The 19,560-nt window shown below is 44.2% G+C and overlaps 2 protein-coding genes across 7 annotated transcripts in view; one reads left to right on the forward strand and one right to left on the reverse strand.

Moving 5' to 3' along the window:
• Positions 1–210: 210 nt before the first annotated feature.
• Positions 211–5,598, forward strand: LOC102046130 (prolactin-releasing peptide). Its single transcript, XM_005437134.3, has 3 exons — positions 211–341; positions 3,128–3,296; positions 5,015–5,598. Exons 2-3 carry the CDS (start codon positions 3,149–3,151, stop codon positions 5,191–5,193), a joined length of 327 nt encoding a protein of 108 aa, XP_005437191.1. The 5' UTR covers positions 211–341; positions 3,128–3,148; the 3' UTR covers positions 5,194–5,598.
• Positions 5,599–7,761: 2,163 nt separating this feature from the next.
• Positions 7,762–19,560, reverse strand: part of MYRIP (myosin VIIA and Rab interacting protein) — a 236,398-nt gene continuing 224,599 nt past the window's right edge. For 4 of the 6 annotated variants that reach the window (XM_055709086.1, XM_055709083.1, XM_055709082.1 and 1 more), the window contains 6 exons: positions 18,096–18,290; positions 13,268–13,429; positions 11,501–11,605; positions 11,345–11,405; positions 10,417–10,535; positions 7,762–9,730 (listed from right to left, as the gene is read on the reverse strand). In XM_055709086.1, the coding sequence (XP_055565061.1) occupies positions 9,698–9,730; positions 10,417–10,535; positions 11,345–11,405; positions 11,501–11,605; positions 13,268–13,429; positions 18,096–18,290 (675 nt within the window). In that variant the 3' untranslated portion in view covers positions 7,762–9,697. The remainder of the gene's footprint in view (positions 9,731–10,416; positions 10,536–11,344; positions 11,406–11,500; positions 11,606–13,267; positions 13,430–18,095; positions 18,291–19,560) is intronic. The other 2 variants (XR_008732035.1, XM_055709084.1) reach the window with 2 other exon arrangements.

Below are 19,560 nucleotides of genomic sequence, written 5' to 3' on the forward strand. Positions count from 1 at the left end.
CCCTCCCCTCCACTTTCCTCTTGGTGGGCTCGGGGGGCCTCAGCCCGGTGTCCTGCCGGCCCCCGGCCCCGCTATCCCTTGACGCCGCCCTCAGCTCCTGCTCCCTGCCCTGATCAATGGCTTTCTAATAGAGCCACAGTTCTCTACCCCTCCTTCTTTAAATTTAAATTTTGCTCACTAGTACTGCTGACGTCCTCCTGGCCCACCTCTTGACTCCCCCCACCCCGCCTCCCCTCCCTTCAAGCCCATTTCCCTCCAGTATAAAAGGCACAAGCCCCCAGCAGCTGCCTTGCTTCTGCTTGGAGCAGCGGCTACCTGAGGAGCAGCTTGGGTGCAAACAGGTGAGTGCCTCCCTCTATCTGCTTCAGCACTCGTCCTGGCTCTTGTTTTCTTGCTGGATTTCCTTGTGGGTTTTTTTTGGGTTTTGTGTGTGTGTGTGTGTGTGTGTGTTAGCTTTTCTGCACTAATGTACTCAGCTGTGCTCTGGCCTCAGTAACTTCTGTCCAGTTTTTGCAGTGAAGGAGACCATGCTGAGGCACCACGGCTGACCCCCCAGGCAGTGGTGTGCCCCTGCAGAGAGAGCACAGGCAGGAGCCTGCAGCGCAGCAGCACACCTTCCGTGCCGCTCAGCCCTGAAATGAGCCATGGTCCCAGGCCTGGATCCACCCAGCATTTCGTCTCTTGCGGGGATTTCCAGTACTGCTTTCAAGCATGAAAGCTATTCGTGTTTGTGTTGGAGGGGGTGTACACAGCCACTGATCTTGAGTAAGATGCTATTTTAGGGTTTAAAGAGTCAGTAGCACCTTGTCTTCTGAGGATCTCCACTGTAGGTTTAAACCTGATGAATCTGCAGCAGAACTTGAGTTTGATGTGTGGAAGCCTGTCACTGCTCACGTGTGGCAGACCCACGGCAAGCTGTGATGCTGCAACTTTACTAGTGGCTTTAACTTCCCCCTTTCATGTCAACAGAAATTGTCAGACTGCTGTCACAGATGTTGCTCAGCCAAAATTTAAAGGCTCTTTCTGCTTAGGGACCACGCAGAAGTGGCAAGTTGACCAGATAGTGGTGGTGCTGACTTCTGCTGAGCTCCAGGAGAAAAATGATTCCTGAAACTTTTAATTGCATCAAGTTTTGTTGAAACTAGTAAGCTTTAAAAGTTTTTTGTGATCATGTAATGGTTGGAAATGGAAGGCATACACAGACTGACTGTACAAAATCTTGTTTTTCAATTTCTCCTTTGGAAGAAAGCTGCAGGTCTGTGAGGTAAGCATTTTGTGCTTATCCTTAAAGCCTAGTGACAAGGTAGAGATGGGGGTAGAAGTGCTCAGCATCATGCAAGGTCAAGTTTGTGGCATTATCTCTGCCTTGGTTTCTCCCCGTACAAACAGGGGTGTGACAATTAGGAGGAGGAAAAATCAGGGAGTATTGGAGTTGCTGAGCCCCCTGATTATTTAGGTGTGGCATGTTACTGAGGAGCAGTGGGAGCCATGCTTCACAAAAGTTCTAGCCAGTCAAGGGTATGAGCAAAAAGTTCAGTAAATAACAGCACTTTAGAAGGTGGCCAGAATGGCTGATTCTGGCACAGGACCAGCTGCTGGAGACTGAAGACACAGCATTGCTTAGGAAAAAGCTTGTGCTAAAAGCTTTTCCCTGCATTTTTGTCTTTCATCAACAATGAGCTCAAGACAAGCTCTTCCTTCCTGTCACTCACTTCCCAGAAAAACAAGACACAAAACCAGACAGCAAGTAACCTGGAAAACCTGTCAGCAGCCCTGTAAGCACACCAGTGAGATTCCTCAAAACATCTTTCTGTCTCACAGAACTTAAAGCTTTTCTAAATATAGAGCAACAAGAGATGTACACCAGCTGAAAGTGAAAGCAGAATTTATCCCATGTGGTGTTACATGCCAAGATCATTTAGTCCTGATTGTCATGAGATTGTCATGACGTAAGTTAGAAAAAGTTAATTCACAGTTCTGTGGAACTGTGGGTTGAAATCACTTTCCTCTAAGCTGCCTGCTAAGTAACTGTCAGTGTGGGAAAAATCCCCAACAGACCTTCACTGAATTCTAGGGGTTAAGGAGCTTTTGCCTTTGCATTTTAGTGAAAGACACAACCAGATTCTCCAGGTGCTTTTGTTGTGTTGCTGTGCAGTGTGCTTGGGAGCATCTTGCATCAAAATACTTTAATTCCCGCTCTGCCTGTACTGAGAGCAGGCTAAGATTTTGGCAGCAACAGGGGAAAAATCCTACCCGTACACAAGGAGAACTCCGTGTTGGCGTAGCCGAGAGGATTTCCTATAGCTCTGTACCTGTATACCTACTGTACGTGACGCTTAAGCAGACAGGGCTCCTGCTGACTTCTGTAGGCAGAGGCTCCAGGCTGTCAAATATATCGGCAGACCTTGCATGTTACAAGGCAGACTGTCCTAGCGTGACAGCTCGGGGAGCTGCTGCGAGGAAGCTTGTACAAAATGCCGCAGGCAGTGGCAACCTGAGCCTGGGATCCCTCACCCCCTGGATGCCATTTTCCCAGCTCAGCACCTTCTGTTCTGCACAACTCTTCTCGGGGAGGGGCGTGGGTGGGATTTCCCATCCATTTGCATCTGGGTGCATTTACAGGATTGGGACGTCTACCAGTGGAAACCATAACTGGAAATAGTACTTGAGCATGCTGGCTGCGAAAGGGAGCGATGACACAGGAGGAGCATTCCCTTTCATACCGAAATGCATGTAACTGTACAAAGAGCATGCACAATGCAAATGTTAGACATATTTTACAAGTGAGGAAAGGATGGTGAAGGTAGTGGCCAATGCCCATGGTCACAGGGGGCCACACACTGAGTCAGCAGCAAGCTCAGGGCCAGGACTCAAGCGTCCTGTGAAGCCGTGACAGGGGCTTTCACTGATGGCGAGAAAAAACCTCCAGCTGCAGACTTACCTTGGTAGATGGCTCACTGCAGAGCCTGTGCCTTCGAATTGGAATACCCAGGACATCCTCAGCATCAGCGTTTCACAGAACTTGGTTGTGAAATGGCTCTGATGGATGAGAACACACCGTTAATGGTTGACACTTTCCCTCACCTTCAGAGCTTTCACTTTTTAGCTTTCACTTTTCTCCTCACAGCCTTCCAACTGCTGCTCCATCATGTGGCATCTGATCTCATGGACACCATGTGCCCAGTGGTCACCAAAGCACTTAAAGCTGGTCACTGTCTACATGCTGGTGCTCTTGGTATTGCTCAGCTTTGCTTCAGGACAGAGCAGGCCATTTAAACATCAGATAGACAACAGAAGTAAGTATGAGTCTCACCTGGTGTAATGTGATGGACTTCCGTGGGGTGACCCTGTGGTCTCTGGTGCATCGAGGGATCAGGGCCGGGCTGTCAGGCAAAGTTCAGCAGCAAATCCATGTGGGTGTTTCTATGGTGAAATGGTGGTGTGGGGTCCCGTACTTCCATTTACACTTGTAAGTGCATATACAGAACCTAGTTCTCGCAGTCCTTCATTATCCTAGAGAAATAGTGTAATTTTTTATAAATACCAGAGGAGACACTAATGTACAGAAGATGACAAAGAAAATGTAAGACAGTATACATCCAATATTTAAGCATCAAATTTTCAGCTGTGTTCTGTAGTCCTGGGGTAGTTCACAACTGCTTCTGTACAATAACAAGAAAGCAAGAGCCAGAAGCTTAGGTTTGCTTAATGGACATCTTCATTTCTGTCTGGAACCATGAGTTGTCTGAAAGTCGAAATACAAGTGGTTGAAGTATCTTCATTCAGAGATGCTGTGAGGAACTCAGGCTGGCCAGGTGAGAGGCAACATCATCTACCCCAAGCAAAAGCTAGCACACAGTCCAAAAGATTTTTGAGAAAATCTTTATCAGGAATTCTCATGTTCCCCCAAAGAGTCAAGGCTGATACCTGTATGTAGAGTGGGAGAGAGGGGGTGTGGGGGGTAAGGCACATGGGGTCTCAGTGGCACACCTTTCCCCATGAAAGAGGACTAGAGATGTTGGGACCCTCATTTTTTAGCTACCCAGGTGAAAAAAATGAAGTTACTTAGGTTTGGTGGGCAGGTGGGGTGTTGAACACCATGTGGAAAGACTTCAAAGATGTCTTTATGAAGAAATTTACAGCCAAACTGGATTTTTAATTTTCTCTGTTCAAGCATCAAAATGCACAGGGGAAAATCCTGCTGCCTTGCCTGAGACTTTCGTATGACTTGGATGATATATAATGCACTTAAATTGAAATTTATTCTTGTTCCTGACAGTCCTCCAGCTTTGAAATGATTTGGCATTTCCTTGGGGTGGCATCATCTCCAGCACTTTGTAGATTTTCCCTGTTGCTGTATCTTAGTCTTTCAACACAAATTACCCCTTTCCACACCTGCTCTAAAACTAGAGTATAAAAATAAAGTCAAATACAAGCATGCTTCAGATGCTTTAAAAGAAGAAAAGTCGTCCATGAAAACAACTTCCTAAGCGAACAAGAATTAGCTTTTTATGTTTACCTCTCACATAGGAATCCCCTCTGCAATCCAGTGGAATTGTCAGACTGTAGAGATAGCACAGCTGGTGCGCACAGCAGAAACGGAGGCTGGACAGTAGGATCTTCAGAACTTTAGCTAAGAGAGGAGAGTTTGAAAGTGGTGGTACAAGGAGCTACTATGGTCTTTCTGGATATAGACCGCATTGTAACCTCTTCCAGGGTTCAGATGTTTTAAACCACGCTGTGACCTACCTCCTGAATTTGATGGGTACTTTGGCTTATGTTAGAATTGCTGGTGGCAACCCAGGTAGATGAAAATTCACATCTGAATCCTCTTCCTTTGAGTTCTACACATGGAAAACAACCCTCAAAGGCACCAGAAAGTGTGTGTCTGGCTGCAGCCCTTCCCCTTTTTTCCCCTGGGCTACAAATAAGCCACCTAGCACCCTTGAGATGTTTAGGAAATGCTGCCTTTGAGTAAAGTGGTAGATGCTTCACTGACTGCTTTCAATTCCAGGTCCCGAGATCGATCCTTTTTGGTATGTGGGCCGTGGTGTTCGCCCCATCGGTCGGTTTGGGAAGAGGCAGCTGAGAAGCAGCCACAGCAGCCCAGGGCCTGTGAGCAGGCACCTAGATTTCATCTTGAATGCTTTGTGGGAACAAAAGGTGTCGGACACAGAAGACGACGACTGGTGATCTCTGTTCCCTGCAGTTGTGACCCAACCTCTCTTCTTTCAATTGTGCCCTCCCCTGCACCTCAGACCTCCTGTTCTGCTTTTGCCACGCAATCTCACGCTGCTCTTCTTTCTACTCCTTGTGCCAGTTCCTTCGAAAAGAAACACATTCAGGGTGCAGGTACAAGGCAATGCATGGACACTAGTACTGAGTGCCACCATAGCTTCTAAAAATGGTTCTTCATCTTACATCCCCACCAGTCTCCTGATGCTGTTCCTTGTAACATTAGGTTTATCCAAATCCCACACAGATTTTGTGCTGGGACTTAAACTCTGTGGTGTTAAGTATATAATGAAACCTTCCTGTCACATTTTGAAGTCAATGGCTGTTGATATGTAAAAATAAAAAGCAATGGTTGGAAGAAAGAAAAAAGGCTCTCCCTAATTTTTAATGTACCTGCATTAATGGCATGGAAGCTGGTGCTCTGTGCGTAGTCTTTATGTAGATTGTTAACATCGACTTGTAGGAATGTAGCCCTGAACTACTACTCACTGACCCTTCATGATCCTTCCTGTACTGCTGGAGAGATATATTAATGAACAAAAAGGAGCTCCTATCAGAGATAAGCATTTTCTTCTTGCTGAAGAAAATAAATAAATAGGCTAACTAAACTCTTCAGAGCAGTTTTGTGCCTACTGCATGTAACCGTGCACCGTTAACCAAAAGGTGTAAGGGGCCTAAACTAGCTCGTTCCCTTTAAAACAGTGTAGGTGTTTGTAAGCGCAGTATCTGATCAAGCTAAAGTCACTCTTTGAGGATCACAAGCCATGTACCATCTCCTACATTAGTCCACATCAATAAGCCTGGGGTTGTGGCTCAATACTCATGCTTCCCCTAGTAGTTAGCTTTGTTGTAGTAATTTTATAACTGTTACTCACAATATGTTTAATCTTGATTAATAACTATTACCAGCAATAATATTCAAATGCAGTTTAATCTATGGTTTATACCCAAAAGAGACAGTTTACAATTTAGCTAATGACTGACGGTTAAATCCAGGCCATGACTTATTCTGCTAAAGACAAATTAAAACTTGCATTTCTAGTTATGCTTTCTTAGAATTACTACTAAAAATTGATAGCAGCTGAATTAATCATTGCAGATAATCTATCCCTTTTTTTTTCTTTTTGCAAATGGTCTGTCAGCAAGGAGTGGAGTTTTACTACAATAAGGAAGTTACTACTATTTATAATACAACGTGTCTGCTGACCCAAAGTGTTACTTAAAACGTGCCAGTTTAAATGAACGCTGTCATGGTGGAGAAAATACGCTGATAAAGAAAAGTTTTGATCAGTATTCATTGCATGGGACTTTGGAAATGCTAGACTAAGATTATTGGCAGGGTTCTTGCTCAGTTTGTCATTTCGCACCAATCCAAGCGAAAATTACAGAAATCCTGCCTGAGAAATTCTGTTTGAGATGGTATTTTGCCCAACGGACTCGACAGTTTGGGGAAGACTAACCGTCAAATGTTCATAACAGGGTTCCCCCCATCCCAGCCCCAGTGAAAAAAATCTGAGCCAAGCGTGCGAACGTGCATTCCTCCCCTCGGCTCACAGGAATTCTGCGGCGCTGCCCATCTCCTGGGTTTAACGGGGTTGCGTGGGGACAGGCAGCACCCGAGCGCTGCACGCAGCAGTGTGTTCTGCGTGCTTCCTGGCCCAAGTGCACATAAATCCACACAACAGAGAAGAACTTTCGGTTTTTCTTTATGAATCAAGTCCTTGAAAAGGCATTCTTTTCATAAATTGGTTTTACTCTTTTGTAATTTCTCTTGACAATAATTCTTGGTGAGTATGCAGATAACAACAACAAGGCAAGCTTAATATTCACTCAGACTTAATCAAATAGATCATATAGTCTTCATTTTACCCATTAAAATATTTTCATTTATAAAAATTAATCTAAATATAAATATTAACACTAAAGATTGAAATCACTTGATGACAAAATAATTCTTTGTGTGCTATAACATACGCTTTTATGATTTTTTAAAACAGTAAATTATATTTTTGCACATATTTGGCACAATAAACATTTGTAAAAATCCAAATGCCTTAGCAGGTGGGTTTTTTTTTTCTTTTTTTTTTTTTTTTTTCAATGCCTACACAGTACACATTTTTCTGTCAAAGAAGACTGAATATTTTAACATTGTAACACGATAACAGTTGCTTTTCATGCCTCTTAAGGAAAACAACCTATTCCAAACCTTGTTGGCTTGTTTAAATCACACTAACAGAACAAAAGCTGAAGAGTTATTCTATTAAAATTAGTCATTTCTGTACTGATATTACATACACAATATTAGTTATTATTTATTAGACGAATATGTAGACCAACCACCATTAATGACATTTCATAACACGCATACCTGCATAAACCAGAACCTGGGAATGTATTGTATACATACATGAGAACAGTCAAGGAAGTAGGAGGAGACTGGATAACAAAAAAATTACTAGGCGTCCTACTCTGTTTAATCTCCTTTACTGGATTGCATATATAGATAAAATCTGTTTGTTTTATATATATATATATATGTATTAAACAGAGTGGGCCAAATTCTGCCCTCATATCTGTGCAAACCAATTTCAGAGAACTAGTATTGTGTGAGAGTAAAAGAAGGCATAATTTTACCCAGAAAAAACCACGTTGGGTCAGATCTCGAGCAGATGGAAATTCCTTGAAGGGATGGAGTGACACTTACGTACTCTAGGTGGGACGATGGTTGTATTTATTCCGAGGGTTCCTTACATGCAGCTCGGCATCAGAGTACTGACAAGCTAGATGTCAAATGTGGGTGGCAGATCTGCAGCTGGCGCTGTTTTTCCAACCGTCCCATCCAGCCTCACCTTCCTCACCCGCCCCTCTAAATCCAGTCCAGCCAGGCAATTTGCCCAGTTCTGCTCACACTTGCCCAACCATAGCCATTTCATGGCCCGGTGTCCTGGGGGACTGTGTTCCCGCTGCACGGCAGGTAACGTGGCACTCTGCTAGTGGGTGTCTGCTGGGAGCCCAGGGAAGGGAGCAGCTCTCCTTTGCTGCACCCCCTGCTCTCAGGAGAGCTCACCATTCCTGGATACTGAGGGGAGCTTGCCAGCCCGTACCCTCCTTCATAGCACGTTTCACTTCAACCCAGTCTGCATTTGGGTACCAGCTTTGCACTTTGTGTGGAAGATAAGGGATTCACTGGCTTATCACCTCCTCTAACTACTTCCTTTGTCTTGTTCGGAACAAGAAGTACCACAAATTGGCAAGGTCCTCCCCAAAAAGGGTGAGGGGGACACCATGTAAGAAGCATCTTCCCTCCTAAGGCATCTGCTCAAGGCCTTTCCAGTTTGGCTCACCTTTCAAAGGTGTCAAGAAAGAAGAAATTTTCCTATTCACAGTCCAATTCAGAGTGGTCCAACGTTGGTGGGGGTGCACATGGCCCCAGTGAGAGGCCCCAAATACTCTGCAGTGGCTACAGACTAGTCAAGGCAGAGACGTCTGGGCTACATTTGCCACCTCCTCAGAAAACCCGGGAGGCCGCAGCCAGCCTACAAACCACCAGAGCCAGTCAGCAGATATCTCATCCACAATGCTTTGACTTTCTTTTTCCAGTCTTGAAGATTTGGTCATAATTTATTCTGAACTACAGCGTGGCTGGACACCACCAAGCGGACTATGCTACCAAGAAGAGCGAGACATACAAAGGTGTTGGTTTCACAACAGTGTTCAGATGTTTCCAGACGCCAGGACTGTAACTCAACAGACGTCTGGTCCACATGTGCTGCCGCCAATTCACGGCTCAACGTGACATCCATGTTCCCCCTGCTGCCAAGAGCAAAATACCTGGCTCTGGAGCTAGAACACCAAGTCTGCCAAACATACCCTCAGTGAACAGAGAAGTCCTTGCATATTGCATCTCCTCCTACAAACCCTGTCAAAACTTCCACTGACTCCCTGGGAGCAGAGCTAGGTACACTGATTCTCCACTCCTACCACGCAGCTGAAAAGCAGCGTACACTGCACAGAGTTGTTCTTATTGCTCAACAAGACACGTGGCCTATGTGAATAGTAAGAGGCCAGCAAATATGGATCACAGGTCTGCTCTGGCAGATTAATTGGCCTATCATTATGATTGACTAAGCGTACAAAAACATACTGCGGTTTAAAGACAACATACTTTAGTACAATCAATAGGGAGAAAAAGTGCATCTTAAAATGTGGAGCCTTGCTTTTGAAACTCAGCATCCTGTCTAGAGTCTCGTGAGAACTTTAAGGCAGAGTTTCCTTTAGCAGACCATAATGCTGAAGACTTGGACAGCTTTCTCAGTGAGGTATCCAAACGAAGCCCTATAACCGAGGCTTTGTGGGTTCTTGAGGGTCCATTTTCAGCTGGACATACACAATGGCTGTTAAGTAAAGGCACTGTAGTGTACAGCCTTAGGCAGTGTGTTATTGGCAGTAGGGAAGTCTAAGTTTAGTACATCACAGCAGATCCTATCGCAGGTTCCTAGAACAGAGAGAGACAGGAAAGAAAAACAACCCATGAGTGACACACAACACTACCTTACTGAAGCTTCTACAGACCCAGGTCCTTTTCCTTCTCACCTCCCTGCCTATTTTCCACATTATCTAGTGGCAGACTGCTTCGGGACAGTCAGCTTTTTTCCTTATCCTCTGTGGCTACTGTAGGAGAAATGGCTGACAGCTGTCCAGCGAAGCCTATTTGTTCAAACCCTGCAGAGCCAATGCATGGCCTATCCGCCCCTTAAATTCCACTTCGGTAACCTTTGAACACTTCTCAAAAATTAGTGAGGTTCAGCATGACTCTCACCTGCTGAGTTAAAGCATGCAGCTGGTTCTCTGAGGGTTTGGTTCAGAAGCCCGAACTGCAGGGTTTCAGAAGCCCTAGTTTACTTATTTTTTAAAAAAATAAGTGTAGCACATTGCTGGACACCTGGCAGCCACGGTACATTCACTCAGGCTGATACTCAGGAGCTGTTATACTATGACATATAGTCAGACACCTTCCAGGACACTGGTCATACTTTCTCAGAGCTGCCTCAGTGGTCTCTATTCTTTCCTCAAACTATTAAGAGAAGTTTTATGAAGATACTGAACTATAGCTGCCTATACAGATACCGCTATCTTCTATTTACTGCTTTTAACAGTATTTTAAAAAACATTTGAGTTTACCATTAAGTCCTTGGCAGTGCTTTTCCTCTCTTTAGCTCTTTGTGTTAGAGATCCTTGAAGCATGAAGTTTCTGTTAAATGTTCGGACAGTGGTAACTGGAGGACCATCTACTTTTTCACCTGGGAAAAATACAAAAAGGGAGATTTTATTCACATAACAGATCGAAGCAGATGTAGCAATACTCCTGAAGAGTCACAGCTTCTAGAGATAAAGCTTCTCCTAAGATGCATAAAGAAACCTGGATTTAATTTAAAAGAAAAAGAGCAGGCTGTGATACCCCAAATTTACTGAAGTTTGAGGCCATGTCAATCAGTGGAATTACGCAAGAATAAAACAAGAATAATGCAAGGTGAAGTAGGCCCTAGAATTATCAGAGATAACACACTGTGGGGTTTGAAAAAAAAAGGAGAAAATATGAAAGAAGAAAGCACTTTATTTTATAAAGCCAATTCACCTACTTAACCATACCCTACCATACCAGGAACACTGCTGAGCCACATCATATGGACTGAAATCAGCGTACACAGGCTTTAAGTAACGGTGGTTGTGGAGGGTGGCAACTGGCTTTTGGTAATTAAACACTGCAACTGCACACAAACTAACCCCAGGCACGCTGGAGCATCATCATCTGTGCTGCAGGGCAAGTATTCAGCATTGCTTATTGGCTTTTCCCAGCCTTCTGCTTCTGCTGCTATTAATTTGCCACTGTCACAACTTCCACTGAAGAGGAAGTGGTGATGCTTTTTAACATGACTAATGGGTATTTTATGTAACGCAAGTAAAATGGGAAATGAGGAGGGCGGACATATTTAGGCTTTCTTTGTTGATTTTGTCACTTAATCTTTCCCCTACTTTGCTGAACTGTACATTATATTGAACCCTACAAAGAGAGACTCTCTATATAACATATGTAACAACTTAAGTGCACCTTTTACTGGTGGAGCTGGAAGTTTTCTCCTCTGCTGTCTTGACGTGTCTATTGTATGCATCTGTAAACAACAAATATGCATTAATCAACTCCATTGCAGAAAGAGAGGCAAAATTTCCCCAATGTATTTTTGAATACTACATAATGTTCTGGCACCTGGTTTGTTTGCCTTTGATCCCGTTTTCTTGTCAGGCGAACACATGGAGCCACGTTCAAGCCTGCAACAGTGAGAGCTGATATTCTGCTCTCAATATCTGAAATCTTCAAAGAAAATAAAAGAGACAGACAGACAGATGGGGAGGGGGAAAAAGAAGTTTTAACATTACTGTGGATGCCACTACCAAAATATATCCCTCCCCCAGTCAAATCCTCTTTAATCAAAAAATATAATCAGATGGCTAACTTCTTCAGCAATTCTGACACCTTCCTGTATTCTTTAGTCCTGATGTTAAAAAGGGGCTTAGTTTGTTAGTAAAGATGGAGTGACAGAACAATCCAACCTACCTTGTGACTCCAAGGAGGAGGCATTTTACTCCTTTTGAGGGAAAAAAAGAAAGGAGGAGAGAAAACCTGCATCTGTTATCTACCAGTTACCTTTAGTTGCATAATCCTGAGTTCACTCAAGCTGTATTTTTCAAAGGTTACATTCAAAGAATAACTTTGCGGGACACATTTCCTAACCCAGAATTAATTTCATGAACATGCAAAGTACATCCTCTGTCACAAAATCTACACATCTGATCTGAAATATTTATAATTTAAGTGTATACGTATGTTAAACACAGACACGCATAAATGCAGGTACACACTATATAACAATGCTCAAGGGAAAACAAATTGCTAGGAAAACCAAAAGTCCCAGGAAGTAAACATCTGGGGGAAAGCAGGCTGGTGTTGAGACTAGTGGAAACAAACGCTGCCGAAAGGGAAAGAAGCGTCAGAGAAGTCAGACGTGTAACTCAACTCCTGATTCACGAGGACACCTGAAGCTGTTCACCCTGCAGAAGACTTCTGTTGGCCTCTTTGTGATCCTCCTCACATAGCTCAGGCCTCTCTCCTCCTCTCACCCCCATTAACATATTTACCATAAAATAATGATCAAAACCAAAAACCGTCACCGTTTGCTGCCTAGTGTAGGAATGCACTTCTGACATCTGGGACACGCCAGACTCTCAGATCTTTGCTCAGTCCTGCACCGAGCGTGCTCCTGCTGAGTGCAGTGAGCAGGTAGTTCCCACGCAGCCCGGCACAGGCAGGTCACAGCACCTCACCTAGCACAGGCTGCAGGGAGCTGCCAGCTGTGTGAGTCCCTTGATGTCTGGCAGCGTCACCTCGTTCCATTCCGCTTTCAGCACCAGATCATCTGGAGCTCACTAGAGAGCTGCTAGATCACAGCCCACCAGAGCAATTGCCTTTTGGCTGGGGTATGTGCTGCTTAGCGGCTAAATCCCAAGGCAGGCTTGCACGTGCTAGGCTCTGCACTTAGCAGCCGTCGGCCTTTCTGGTCAAATGGTACCAATACTGGCTTCTCTCGGGAAGTGCTTTACACTCTGCCCATCAGATAAACTGCCTCAGACTGTATCTGCTGTCTGACCACAGCCACGTGTGTGACAGAGCGCGACAAGTGAGCTGCCTGGCAGCAAGGAGCAGGGTCAGCATTAGTGTTGCAGCATCAGGCTGTTGCACTCCTGTGTCCGAAAATAAGCTGAGGGGGAGAGAAACAAGCAAACACAGTACGCCTGGCTGGGCTGAGCTACACATCCCAGTTACACTTTGCTCAGCTCCTGTGATGCAGTCAGCATCCTTGGATCACCAGCCCACTGCAGTACAAAAGAACACTGAAAGTAAGCGTGTGCAGACAGCAGGTGAGTGCTAGGCAAGGCGGTGTGAAACCTGCAGAGAGGGAGGAGTGGGCGTCCTCACCTGAAGCTCCGCGTGATGAACCTGAGCAGCCGCTGTGGCCACCTGATCCTCCAGATCGGCCAGCTCAGACTCTGCAGTAACGCTGTTGATCTTGCGTGCGGCATCTTCCAGGTTGGTCAGCTGCCCCTCCAGCCCGTACACGGTGCTGGCTGTCAGGTACACCTGCAGGGCCAAGGCAGGGAGAGGTGTCAGTGTTTTCTGTTTTGTGGGCATCGAGGTCTGAGCAGGCTGCATCTTCCGTTGTAACTTTGAGCTTTGCTCCTTGCTAACCCTCTACAGGGAGACTTACCTGGCAGAGGAAAGGCATAGGGGAATAATCTCAAAACGCATCCACAAAAAGAAGGGAGGCATGAGGTGGCTGCACTCCAGATTTCGTAGTATTCTACAATGGTATTCTAAAAGATTTGCTCCAGATTCACCATCAAACAAACAAACAAAAATAGCTCAAATGCTTGCTTAGTATTGTCGATACTCAATTGCATAACAAAACTCCTAAGTCTGCAAGGGGAAGCCAACAGGCCACACCTCATATGAAGCTGTTTATTAAACACACCTAATGCCTTCTAGCAGTCAAAGCTCTGCAAGAGTTTTCAGCAGTAGTTATTCAGCAGCATATGATTATTAATTTCTTAAAGAGCAACTTTGCTTACATGCACAACACAGTTTCCCATTCCATCCTGCTCTCACACAAATATACAGCAGTCAAAACCTTCTAGCCTCCTAGCCCTTTGGAGTGAATCGGTGGAGGGTCAACAGACTTATCTGGGCCATGTAAGAGAGAATAACAGACTTTATCATTAGGACATCCTCCCTAAAACCAAAAAACTTTTAATATTTAGACCCATCTACGACACCTCTGATAACTGCAGGTAAAGGGTTCATTTCCATTCATCTCCTTGGAGTAATAATTGATGATACACTCTGTTTTACGTGTTTCTTTTATTTCACACAGAAATCAAAGGTATACAGCCAGATGGAGGCCTCCGTATTATAGAAAAGGGTCATTTTCAAGCATTAGTATTTGACATGCGTGCTTAAAATTGTTCAGACCCGTGCGAAAATACTGCACCTTCTGCCTGTTTACTAGATAGCTGAGACTGTTTCCATGAAGCTGGTAACGGCGCAGTGGAAATGAAATGCATACTCTCATTTTCCCTATTGGCAGCCTCACTCACTAATAGCAGTAAACACCGTGTTGCTACAAAACTAGCACAAATTGAACATATTCTGTGGCTGACTTCATGGTCCAAGGGGCAAGCAAACAGGATCTGCACTAGGTTTTTGAGCAGGTACCTTCACTTCATACATGTTTTCCACTCAAGTCATTAGATCTGCATACAACTTTTAGATCATGCAGTCCTTTGACATAACAGGTATCCAAATAAATTCTGGCCATGCTGTGACTTTATGGATCAAAAGTGGTGCACAATAACTAGATTAGGATTTAAGTAAGTGTTTACTTTTTATTACTTTTTATTTTATTATTGTTTCTTAATTGCTTGCAATAGTGTTTTTTTTCCTTTGTATCAGTTGTTTCAAGGCATAAACACAGATATATTTTTTTCATGTATGTGACACTGCTAAGAAGCAAATTCACTGCATCTTGTAAGACCACAGTCTAACTGCAGGCATGAAATCTTTGAAAAATGTACCTAGAACAAATAAGTGATCTGTTTTAACATCTTTGCGGAAGTACTTGGAGACACAGGTGGGCCATAAAGTTAACAGGCTGATTTAAATAGAAATGCTCCTGCTTTTGTGGGTTTTAATTATCCTTTTCATTCATTTAAATTATACATCTTTGTGATGCAACATACCACAGTTGCTTCAGATTAAAAGGTGATTTTTTACATATCCCTATCATGTCTTTCAGACGTGAGATTGAGAAAGAAGAAAAAGGAACGTTATGAACAGAAACATCTTTAGAAAGTTAAAGAAAAGATGCATTTAAATGCTGTGCCAAAATTCTCTGCACAATAAGTTGTACTTGCAAAGAAGTGTGGTGGTGGTGAATTTAAAGAAAATAGAACTCACAGAAAAATGTGGGAAGGGAAGGTCATCAATGTTTTTGTAACTCAATCATCCCCTAAACTGGTTAATTTTTAATTTTACTGAACATTTTTCCAGCTAGATATAAATATTTTTTTCCCTAAAGAATATTTTCTTTACCTGGAAAATCATTGCACTTCCAAACAGCAGTTCTGTACTTGTAGGTCTCCACTAAATTATGCCCTCATGCATACATTCCCATTCAGATTGTGGAGACTTATTTTACTGTCATTTAGGTATGTACAGCTTCCACTAAAACCCACCTGACCTTGTGCTGGTACAGGTGGCCCTACGTTCTCCACACTGATGTGTGTATAGTCCCCAAAATGCTAGAGAGAGAAAAATGAACAAATTGTCTATATACACCCAGATCCTCTGCGAAGAGGATATGCTGCACTCAAGATATGCCCCCAGCTGTGCTGGGAAAAGTTATGGATTCCTCGATTTCTAAAGGCTCCTCAGAAATCTTTCATGGAGTGTGGTGGTGAAATCTTGAAACAAAGTTTTGCCATCTACTGCATATCCCGTGTAGGGCAGAGACATGTAGTGTGGGTTCACAGCAAGGCCGAGCGGGATGCCTTATGCATTGTGCAAGGCACTGGGAGAAGGTAAACCAGAGATAAGCTGCAGAGGGCAATGCCAAAGCAAGAAATGCTCTGCCTCAGTGCCCAGTCTCTGCTCAGTGAGAAATCTCGGCCCAAATGAATGACTAGGGGCCACAGCACCACAGATGCCAAAGCTCCACAAGGGTGGGAGGGATTGTTGGAGTGCAATTTAGGAAAAAAAAATGCACCTCCGATAGTTTACAACACAGGTCTCCCCAGGAAAAATGTGGGAACAACTCTCCCCAAATTGCTTTCTGTCCTCCTGTGGAATTTCTTAGTTTTTCTAAAGATGTGATCCAGCCTGGACATGGATTTTCATTATGTATTCACTCTCCTGCCAGATGCATTCTGTGCGTTTGGAGCTAGGATGTGTTAGTATTTCATGGGGAGAGGAACATCTCCATCTACTTACCTACTTCTATTATTCTGAAAAAAGACCAACCAAACCCAACTAGAAGTTGTGGGGCTGCATCTGTTGTGTAACAATGAAATGAGTATCATGGTAGGTAGCACGAGGAAGCCACTTTGCTCACCATGAGCCCAAGGTATACCCTTCTCCAGGCATCAGAGCAGCAACTGCTATGGAAGCCTTTACCATTCTGCAGAGGGCCAGATCTGACGCGCCACACGTCTAGCATCTCCTGGACACATCCTCCTCTCCTGCCCTTCCAGCCCCACTGTGTTTGACTCCCAAGCTTATTTACCTTGTTCATTTTGAATTCCCCTCCCAGAGAGGAGCCAGGAGCATGGCCACCGTGTGGAAAACCCTGTGGTGGGGCAGGTTCAAGTGGCTGTGGTGCCCCATGGGGGAGGGCAGGAGAGGCCAGCAATCAGGACAGCGTGTGGGAGCAGGGAAGAGCAGGAGTACCTCAGCTGGCACAGCAGGATGCCTTGGAAGGATGAGCAGAGGTGGGAAGGGGAAATTTGGAGGTCAGGTTAGGATCAGGAGCTTGCTGGGGAGGAGTGAAGGTGCTCAGGGGTAGGCTGGAGGGCATCCTGTTGGTGTGGACAGGGGGAAAGGCCTGACATGGAAACGGTTTTGGAGCGGCTGAGGTTAGGAGGGGTAGGATCAAGTATGGGAACCTCTGAACTGAAGCAGGGCTGGGAGATTTGAGCTCAGAAAAGGTGTGGTGAGAGGACTGGGGAGTTGTGGGACTGCTGCTGAGAGGGCTGTGGAGTAGGACAAGCCCAGTGCCAGGACTGGCTGCTATTGCCATGGATTATCTCCTACTCAGCCCTTAGCCTGGGGCTGTTGTGGAAGTGTGCTTCTGTGGAGGAAACTGATTTTATGCCCCAAGAGATTCTGTCTGAAAATTTTCTGGGGCTAAAGAAAACCAGGATCTATTTTCTTGAATTAATCAGAATCTCATAATGGGACAACACAGATTTTTACAAGGTCTTTAAGAGCTCCTAATGAAGGGGGGAAAAAAAAACACTGAAATGTAATCAGTTAAATGTGGGAAGAAGAGAAAATCGAAAGTTACATGTGTACCAACTCCATTAAGCGGATGCATAACATTTTCCAGCGAGTAGTGACTCCCCTCTCTGACTCAGCATTGCACTTTTTCCTGCAGATGACAAGTACTCATGAAAAAGGACAGACGACTCAGATGTGGCCAAATGAATGTTTGTTTAATTCAGCTTCTCCAGCCTGCTCTTTTTAACAGTGCAGCAGGCAGCTCCGGCCCCTTGGGTGCTCAGTGCAGTATGCTGGGGGTGCCTGGGGGGAGGAAGACTCCTCCATTTCTTCTCTGTGTGACTGGGGACATGCTTTCCCTACCTGTCCTTACAGTAATGAGGCTATGCTGGGGCTGGGAGACATGTGGCTTCAGCCAGGCATGGTGCAGCTGCACAGCCACAGAGGTTCAGAAGGCTTACGTTAACTTTTGAGATAGGGATTCTAAAATTAGTTGCAAACCCCAAACCATGCAACTCTTCTCTTCCCCCAAATATTTTGAAGTACCCCCCCCAAAACAAAACAAAACTGCAGCACAGCTGAGCACCCCTTTGAAATATAATATTTTTGTTCTGTTTGTGTATTTGTTTAACAACCCCAAATTAATTCTGCACATCCACTGATGCTGTCTACGTGCTTTCCCTTTGCAGTTGGCACACACACACAGGTACACTCAGTCATGCACACGAGACTTTCACAAACTGATTCACGTTCTTACATTTTCTTCCAGTGTGGTGAGCTGCTCATCAAGTCTGATGGGGTCTGTTCCCAGCGGGAAGGTCCCTCTTCCTCTGTCCTGAATGTCAGCTGGGAAATCACAGGGACCAGTGGATTCTGCTATCAGTTCTTCAGTGGCATTGATGACTTTCAGGACTTCTGTAGATATGTTGCAGAGAGAGACAGCAGAGTACTTCTGTTTTGTTACAAGAGAAAACAACAGCATTATATTAGCATAGAGATGTAATAGGTAAAATCACCTTGCTAATAGCTGCAGCTTTAGCCACGCTAAACCAAGACAATATACCTGGCTAACTGCTGTGAACACACACAAGAGCTAGCTGTGTGGTGAAATTGGAATCAACTTCTCTTCCCCCCGCCCTCTTTCACATAGGCACACTGCTACAGCATGCAAAATAACATACACATGCATCTCTTCTGCAACACAATTTCTACTGGAGGGATGGTCCAAATCTTATCCTAAAGGGGCACACAAATAGCCAGCTTTGCAATCCAAGTGAGATAGATGAGGCTATTTTTGCAATAGTGTTTTAAACTGTTTTAAAACACAGTCTTCCTTTCTGGGTACTGGCAAACAGATGTGGAATCATCTGTCTCCATATCCGCAGCAGCTATTGCATAGCAGCCCAAACAGGGGAGAACAATCTTCAGCAGCCCTATGAGGACAGTATTTTACAAAGATGTTTGTTATGAATTATATGATAGGAACATATATATACCAAGGATACACCAAGGAAAAGCATGTAGTTTTATTCGTTCTTCTTTTTTAAACAACCATAAGCCTTTTTCTGAGTGTTCCTCATTTGTAATTTTTAATTAACTGTTCTGATTCTGATGATTCTCACAGACCTTTAGGTTTCAGGACAACTCCTCCGATTGCAATTAAATTTCACCTGATGTACCTTCGAGCACCAAGCTCCACATCCAGACTAGACAGCTTGGAGACTCAGCCAAAGCTTGTTGAGGCCAATACAAATACTGTCACTGAATTTATGTGCAACACCTTTAGTGTTGCTTTGCCTAAAAGAAAGCGTGGGAAATCTAGACCTACATTTAATTCCTCCTCAAAGCTGCGAATACTAAATGCATGTGGACTAGGGGCCTACTCATCTGTACATTTTCCCACAAACAAAATATCTGAGGATCAAACCCAAGGAAACGGACAGTCTTTGTATCCTATATAGTAAATTCTATAGTACAGGAAAACATAACTGAATAAAAATGTTTTTGTGTTATGTAAACATCGTGTTAATGTCAGCTGGCCTCCTAGGCAGGATGTAAGAGAAATAGCGTGCCTTTGCTTTGCACAAACTCTGGTGGGTTTAACTGGAAAACTTCTTTTATTGTCTCTTTCCTTTAATCAGCTGTTCATTTTTATGTTAGATAAAACTTTTACTGAAAAATTGAGCAGTGTGTGCTCAGTTGTTGTGTATCAATACATTAAG

This window comes from Falco cherrug, chromosome 4, assembly GCF_023634085.1.
Source record: "Falco cherrug isolate bFalChe1 chromosome 4, bFalChe1.pri, whole genome shotgun sequence".
NCBI classification, from domain to species: Eukaryota; Metazoa; Chordata; class Aves; order Falconiformes; family Falconidae; genus Falco; species Falco cherrug.